Below are 8,132 nucleotides of genomic sequence, written 5' to 3'. Positions count from 1 at the left end.
TTGTATGATCCCACAACTTTTGAGCATACTTGTGCACCACAAAACTGTTAGGAGTTGTCCCAAATTTTTTGTGGGATGGGCGGATTGCTAGGATATAAACAGTTAAATAACTCAATTAGGATGGGGCCTTTTGGGATATGCCCCGAAACAAGTGCTAGATAATACAATACTAATGTGTAGTTAAGGTCTGCTCGCGGCCCAACAAGTGGTATTAGAGCCCATGGTTCAATTGAATCCCGGAGGAGTGATGTGCTACGGTAATATGATATTTGGCATATTCCAAAAACCCTAATACTAATGGAATTATTTGACTATTTATATGCTAGCAATATGCACCTCCCACAAACGATCTGAAACAACTCCTAATAACAATATCCTACTTAAAAAGTTAAAATTCTAACACATTCATTACATGCCTCATTTTTAGGGTATCTCTATCTCTATGCATGCCCTCTTTCATTTCGTTAAATAAAAAAAATTATTTCTCTCCCTTTTTATATATCTATCTCCTTTCATCATTTCACTTCCCTCTAGCTATAATTCAAATATATTATTATTGTAATTATAAGACGTATTGTTTGAATTGACGCATACAAATATTAAAATACCAGGATATTATATTTTATTATTATATTTATAAAATATTAACCGGAACATTGTTAAATTTTCTAAAATAAACCAGTTCTTCGATAAGCAAAGAAGTTTTTTTTTTTTTTTTGGCTAAATCAATAAATAGCTTCTCAAGTAAGCTTTCACCCAAGCACACCCAAAGGGAGAAAAAGAAAAGAAAAAAAGACCCGCCCTTTCTGCACCGCCAAAACCCTAGACCAGTTGAATTAGAAAATGAGGCGAGGCAAGGTGTAACATTTAACATTTAATTGAATCAGTACTAGTTATAGTTCTTCATACTAATTGTGCTCGCTCGCTGTGTTGAGGATAATAATAATGGGTAAACGAACCAAACCAATTGTTGTTGTTTCTTCATCAGATGAAGATTATGATGACCAGCTACACAAACACAATTACAAATCATCATTTCAAACTTCTTCTTCAGTTCCCCCTCATTCAAAGAGGTCCAAAAATGCCCCTCGCCTTTCGAGTTCTTGCTCGAAATCTCGAATCGATTCTAATCCTTTTGATCAGGTTTAACTCTCTACTCTACTTGTCTTTTTCACTATGAAATGTTATGTTTATGTAATTGTTTTAGTTGAATATGTGAAATGAAGTATATGTTAAATGTTATATGTTTTGTTAATTCGTGCATTCTGCGTAGAATTATTTTTGGTGCTTTTTATTGATATCGAGCCTGCTGATTGTATCGTTATTTAGAGATTCGTTTATTGCTTATGAATGTTGATAGTGAACCTTGTATATGGTTTGGCCTCGAGAACATTGTTGGAATATCGGTGTGTTCTTCTGTTGATTTAGTATTATGGCCTCGATGTTTGATGTTGATGCAATGCAGGTTAAGTTGTTTTGTGAGGGATTTGATGATGGATTCACCGGGTTCCAGGTTTTAGCTGGTATGCTTTTCTCTTCTTTCTTTTAATGCCTGTCTTCTTTTGATACTATACTACTGTTTATAAACTTATTTCCGGTGTTGTTTCATAATTGTATGTTGAAGGTTTTTTTTCCATTTGATGAGTACGCTACTTTGTTGTCTATCTGTGTCTCTCCATAGTGTACATGGTAGTTTGGTCTTTGTATAACAACGAAATGATGATGCTTAGTGTCAGAAAAGTCACATGCCAAATACTTAACCTAAGTGTATTTCTACAACTAAATTCACGGAACAATCAATCAAGTTACAACTATACTATGTACATATGATTATCTATATCATACATAACTGCTAGAATTTATGTGTATGTCGCATAATTTTTTAAAGGTAGTGCCACGGTTCAAGTCACTGCTACCCTCAAATTCCCCTCTTAAGTCTAAACTATAGCGCTTTACAACTAGTTGTTTACAAGTTGCTGGTTGGCTAGTCTGAGAATTTACTCAAACAACCAACGAATTCCTAGAATCTTAGGCGGGAAGGGGATTTTAATTCTTTCAACTTCACGAGCACAATAATTTTAGGTGGAACGTGGTTGGATTAAGATCATCATTCGTGCTTAAGTATTCTAAAAGATGAGTTATAAGCCAGTCAAATGCCATGAGGCATGAACCCTGCAGCATGTATGCCAATATTTTTTTAGTGCTAGTTAACATATCTAATTTATGCAATTGAACTATGTATCAAGGTGATCCCGATTTTGCATGTCAATTATTGATTCATAATTCTTGGGTGATATTTATGGTTTAATTATAGTTCAAAAATCAACATGTGATGTATTAGTTTGGTGACAATAAACTGGAACCATCTGAGGTGGTATACTGTTACTTTGTATTTCCTATGCAAACTACATTCTCTTCATAGCGGAGTACATATTGACCCTGTGAAGTTTCTAATATCATTTGTTTCATCTGTTTCTGTGCCAGAAACTGCAAATATGGAGAGTAGAGATAGAGAATCACAGAGATAGGTCAGAATAGAGGATGAAAAAACCCTGGGTTTTAGAGCGATATAATTTAGTGGTAGTCTTTACTAGAGATACTTTTTAAAAATAATATTTACCAGATGTCAAAATTTTGTCTTGAAAGAGACTATTACAACTGAAGACGAAGTATTTTAGGCACTTAGTCAGCTAAGCAACAAGTTGACTATCACTGACCACTTCTACGTATTGACTAATCGTACTGAGTAATGCTATTTACTACTATTGGTGGATTCTATCCTTGGATCATGCATCAAAATGTTGTATACAATGTAGTATTGATGTTACTGCTCTCTACTATAGTTTAAATCATCTTCTCTATGTTGACTATCCAGAAAAAAAGAATAAGAAAGAATTGTGGGTTGATAAATACAGGCCTCGAACTTTAGAGGAGCTGGCTGTTCATAAGAAAAAGGTAAATTACTATCCATAAATCATTAATCGTTTGTGGGTAGTTATAAGATATGTGATACAAAAGGTTTTTCAGGTTGAAGAGGTGAGGACGTGGTTCGAGGAAAGGTTAAATAAAGAAAAGGTACTGTGTGGTCTCTTTCTACGATCAATTTCTATATCTTAGTTGAACTTTGAAATCTTAATATTTTTCTTTCCATCTTTTTCAGCAAGAAAATTATAATCATGCACTCCTCATTACTGGGCAAACTGGAATTGGAAAATCAGTATGTACTCCTTTCAACTATCCTCGACAAGCATGTAATGATGTAAAACAATATTTTTTGTCTACCTTCCAATAAAGTAGGGACATTTCTTGAAATGATTAATTTTCCTGCTGAATACTTCAGGTTACCTAGAAATGATCATTAATGCTTTATCAACTTCTAGGAAACTGTCCGTGTGATTGCATCCCATCTTGGAGCTATATTATATGAGTGGAAAACACCTACTCCAACAATTTGGCAAGAGCATGTGCACAACTCCGGTTCAGGTATTTCAGCATACCCCCCTTTCCATTATATTAAATTGTGTTATTTATTGGGTCTGACTGTCTGGCACGACATAATATTGTTACTCCACTTGTCCTACATTTAATGAAAAAGTGAGTCCGCAAAATGGCATCTAATCCATCTACACATCTCTGACTAGACAGGGAACGTACCCTGCATAGAGAACTTTTTATCCTGGAATGATTGACAGGTTGAAATGACATGGGATCTTATAGCACTTAATGTGGTGTATTTACAGTGTAACTGTTTTAAAAAATTATAGATAGTTTATTAAGACACGAAACATGAGATCATCAACTTATTGTTGCTCATTAGTACGGGAAAACCTCTATATTAATATAGCAGGGCCATAAATATTTATTAATTTAGAGAGGTATTAATTAATCGATAAATTGATGATTATTAATTTATAGAGAGTTTTTGATATAAACAAAAATTAGCCTTTTTAAATAAGTTTAAATAGGACAATTATACTAAATTTGTATAATGCTTAATTCAAATCTATATTAGTTTACAAGTTCATGAACTTGAGGTGTTGATTAGTGATCTTAGTTATCACAAAATAATGGATGTCACTAGCCTGTTATATTATCCGGCATGGAAATGAGGCATGCTCAGAGGTTCGAAGTTTAGAAGAGATTGCAAACACTATTGTCGAAAATGATGTTGAAGACTATTGTTTGAGACAGTCTAGCAAAAGCTTTTTACATTTTCTTTGATTCTGCCAGGGATCCGCTACACGTCAAAATTGAATGAATTCGAGAACTTCGTTGAAAGGATTAGGAAATATGGACTAATTTCTTCTTCTAATAAAAAGGGATCTCAAAAGACACATTTTCTTCTAATTGATGACCTTCCAGTGATTAGCGGAAAAGTTTCTTATGAAAGACTTCGGTGTTGTTTGCATCTTCTCGTGCAATCAATTCGTATTCCAACAGCCATAATAGTGACCGACTGTGGTCAATCCGACTCAGCAGATTACTCCATGCACTGCTGGGAAGAGCTTCAATTGTCTATTCAGAGTGCCGGGGCTTGCAAGGTTACTTTTTTGACAAACATGATTTTGGCTTCACTGACCTGTTTTCTTTTTCCAAATTTAAATTATAACTGAAAACCTGTTGTAGGTGGCTTTTAATCCAATTACTGTTAACACAATAAAGAAAACACTTTCCAGAATTTGTAGAGAGGAGCATAGAACTGTCACAGCAGAACAAAATGATTTAATAGCTAAAGCCAGTGGAGGTGACATCAGGCACGCGATTTTATCTTTACAGTACCTCTGTCTGAAACCAAATCCACTGCTTTCTCTATCTCTATCTGACAGTAATCCAACCTGCCCCGAAGTAAGATCAGAATTGGATGACGGAAATTCTTTACCTTTCGGCAGAGATGAAACACTCTCTCTTTTTCATGCCTTAGGAAAATTTCTCCACAACAAAAGAGCAACACAAAATTTTGTTGGATCAGGTATATTTCAGTAACACTTTTTTTTGACATATTCCATACTTGGTGGTGTCTAGCTTTTGACTTTTTATGTTGCCATCACCGTACACTTTGTGAGCTGGTGCAGCAAAAGAACAAGGCAAAAGCATCTGAAGTTAAAAAATTTCTCGACCTGTAGTTTCTTTTTTTATTTATATATGTACATATATTTCTTCCAATCTAATACCATTGTAACCTATATGGCATTATGGATAGCCTATGCGAAAAAGTAAAATTATGGTTGATTGCTGGTGAAAGCATAACCTATACAAGGCAACCAATTTAGTAATCTATATAATGCAACCAAAACTGTTTTGCCAGGCCTAATTTATATCTTGTTGGCAGTTATTTTGACGATGCTTGTTAATGTATAAAAACCTCATGAAGTGAAAAAGATAGAAATGTTTAACCAACATATCTTTGCTGCCAGATCACCATCCTGGCCGATTACAAGCTAATTCTGCTAACCCAGATACTATTCTATTAAAACCTTTTGTACTGTATTTCAAATACAAACACGGGCCTAATTTTTTTTTGCTGATGTTAGATTTTACTGTTCTACACTGATTATACTCACTGTTCCTTTAGTTGACAAGGACACGTTCTGTTTGAAAGAGCAATATATGAGGTCACCATTAAATATGGATGCTCCAGAAAAGGTTCTTTGTCAAGCACATGGGCAAGCGAAGACTGTTACTGATTTTCTGCATGAAAATGGTAATATATGTGCTCCTGTCTTGTTGTAATTGCTGGGAGGTGTTGTATTTTTAATATACTCAACATGCCAGGTGTGTAGAAGGCTGGATTAAGGGGGTTAAAGTTCATTAGTTGGATATCTCATGAGTAATTAAAAAAGCGTTTGCAGTAAATATGTATTGCCAAGTAGTAACCCTCTAACAAGGACGTACCTAGCAAATGATCCCTAGATTTTATTTTGAAAAGGAATATACCCTTATTATTGTTATCATTTCATTGTTTCTAGCTTTGTCTTTGATAAAGATGGCCTAGCAGTTTGACTATTAAAGGTCTGCATTGATTTTGCAGCTAAGAAGCACGTATACGGGTGTGGAATTTTGATTGTGTAGTGCAGGACTGTATGCAACTATGCATTCTACAAATATAGGATTCGGATTGGGGGGGGGGCATATTTGTTATTGTTTATGATAAAAATCGATTAAAAATCTATTAAACTTCACGAGAACTGAATCACTTGCTCAACTTAACCATCTAAAACACAGGAATTTTAAGTTATTTTATATGTAGAAGTGTATAAACACCAAATATTTTTTCCTTCTTGCTAATTAACATGATAAATTTGCTTTTGTTAATTTAGTTACTTCACATTAATTTAAGGTACAATTGTAAAAAAAAATCAAAGTTAAAATTGTGCCGAGTATCCTAGTTTGAGATATGGGGTTGCATTGGTAAGCATCAATGCTTCCTAGTTTACATATATCCCCATGTTTAGTATAAGTGTTTCTCCTCATTCATTTCTTGCAATGAGAATCCCTAATATTTCTTATTGATGTTGGACTTAAAACAATTGCTAGGTAATTATTCCATGTCTGTTAGTAACTGTGTGTTTTGGTATAATCCTTTTATACACCCTCCAGGTTTTTCTGGCGATTTTTCTTTTTAAAGTGTAACCTCTCATACTTATATTATATGCTTCAAGCCAAACAAGTCATAAGATTGATATATTTAAGCATTGCGGCGTGTTAAATATACATTTTTTATCTGCTGTGTGACCGGTTTTGAATTATAGCGGCTATCTTTCCACAGCAAGCAATAAATCTTAACATTTCATGTGCATTTTCTGCAGTCCTTGACTTCATCAACGAGGAAGCAATAGATGATGCATGGACTGTCTCCTCCTACTTAAGTGATGCTGATACTCTTCTTGCTTCACTCAGCGGACTGTTAATACGAAACTATGAAGCTAGCAACATTGTACAATCTGCTGCTGCTTCAGTTGCTGCTCGTGGTGTGCTATTTGGGAACACTCAGCCTTTATCGTCGAGGTATAGTGTTATTCTGAAGTTGTTTATCACATCTGTGGTTTGGTTAATATATTCTTTGAGTCATTTAGGTGGCATGCTGTTCGTCGACCTAGGATGTGGCAGGTCGAGAAATCAATGTGGCATAACAAGGTTGGTTGTACTAAACATATTTTTCTACACACTTTGATTTTGTAATATTTGGTGCCCATGTTAAGAGATTAAAGATTTGAAGATGCTAGGGAATATAACATGGTCATGTGGGTTGCATCGCAATTAGCTTCTCCTGCAGTTCTGATATATTCTTTACATATTTTTTGGTCCTGCAGCGTGAGATGGTACGCCAGAGGTCTGACCCTTGTAATGGCATGAACTTGACTGATTTTTCAATAATAACAACAGAATGGAGACCTTCCCTTAAATGGCTTGGATTCAGAGCATCTCATTCAGAAGCTGTCCACAGCATGCCAGTAAAAGGTAGCATAGTTGTAGATGGCGGAGATGATCCCATGTGTATTGATGAGCATAGTGCTCAAACAACTGACGATGAGATTGAAGACTGGTAAAACGTATCACTTGGCCAACCAGCTTCACCTAGTCATTGGCACTGTTCAAATAGATATCACTTGATGGACCAATTTTACGAAGTCAGCGGTAGGGTTCTTTATCTGTAAATTGTGTAAATCTTTGGTATATACAGTACAGCAGAACTCCTCTAAATTATTACTTTCTAAAGTAATAACCTCTCTCTACAGTGATAAAAAGTCCAAGTACAGGTCGTGCGTGATAATGAGTAATAAGTTATTAACCCCTCTAATGTGATAAACCTTCTAAAATGATAATATTTTTTGGTCCCAACGACATCCCTTTAGTGGGGTTCTACTGCTCAATTGAGTCAGTTTTCAGGAGGTACGATTTTTCTCATTCCTATTTATGGTCTCGCCACTTCGAGAAACCAATCACAACTGCAAGTTTATATAGGTCCTCAACGAAGAGACATGTATAGATTTATGGTCACGATCATGAACATCAGAATAAAACAAAATTTACAAGGAGAAATACAAATCCAAAAATTAAGTAGAGGAAATTTAATAGCTATGTACTATAAATTTTTTTCGAGAAAGAGATAAAAACACTGAAAAAAAATAACG

At 34.9% G+C, this 8,132-nt stretch overlaps 1 protein-coding gene across 3 annotated transcripts; it reads left to right on the top strand.

The window, feature by feature from the left end:
- The first annotated feature begins 772 nt into the window (after positions 1-772).
- LOC141712605 (cell cycle checkpoint protein RAD17) lies at positions 773-7,756 on the top strand. Of its 3 annotated transcripts, none has more exons than XM_074515604.1 (12): positions 773-1,143; positions 1,466-1,523; positions 2,876-2,955; positions 3,028-3,075; positions 3,161-3,217; positions 3,381-3,483; positions 4,231-4,541; positions 4,627-4,969; positions 5,573-5,701; positions 6,807-7,005; positions 7,074-7,134; positions 7,311-7,756. In XM_074515604.1, exons 1-12 carry the CDS (start codon positions 946-948, stop codon positions 7,545-7,547), a joined length of 1,824 nt encoding a protein of 607 aa, XP_074371705.1. In that variant the 5' UTR covers positions 773-945; the 3' UTR covers positions 7,548-7,756. The 3 variants fall into 3 exon arrangements, with proteins under 3 accessions (XP_074371705.1, XP_074371704.1, XP_074371703.1); XM_074515603.1 differs by having other exon boundaries at positions 3,161-3,259; positions 7,098-7,134; XM_074515602.1 differs by having other exon boundaries at positions 3,161-3,259.
- Positions 7,757-8,132: the final 376 nt, after the last annotated feature.

Source organism: Apium graveolens, chromosome 3 (genome assembly GCF_009905375.1).
Source record: "Apium graveolens cultivar Ventura chromosome 3, ASM990537v1, whole genome shotgun sequence".
Classification (NCBI taxonomy): Eukaryota; Viridiplantae; Streptophyta; class Magnoliopsida; order Apiales; family Apiaceae; genus Apium; species Apium graveolens.
The sequence above is the reverse complement of the archived record's forward strand: the minus strand, read 5'-3'. Positions and strand labels throughout refer to the sequence as shown.

Bases quoted from the DNA above. Each gene is read 5' to 3' on its own strand.
- LOC141712605 (XM_074515602.1), top strand. From the start codon at position 946: ATGGGTAAACGAACCAAACCAATTGTTGTTGTTTCTTCATCAGATGAA. The intron at 2,956-3,027 runs GTAAATTACTAT...AAGGTTTTTCAG, and splicing joins TGGCTGTTCATAAGAAAAAG to GTTGAAGAGGTGAGGACGTG. The intron at 3,484-4,230 runs GTATTTCAGCAT...TGATTCTGCCAG, and splicing joins TGTGCACAACTCCGGTTCAG to GGATCCGCTACACGTCAAAA.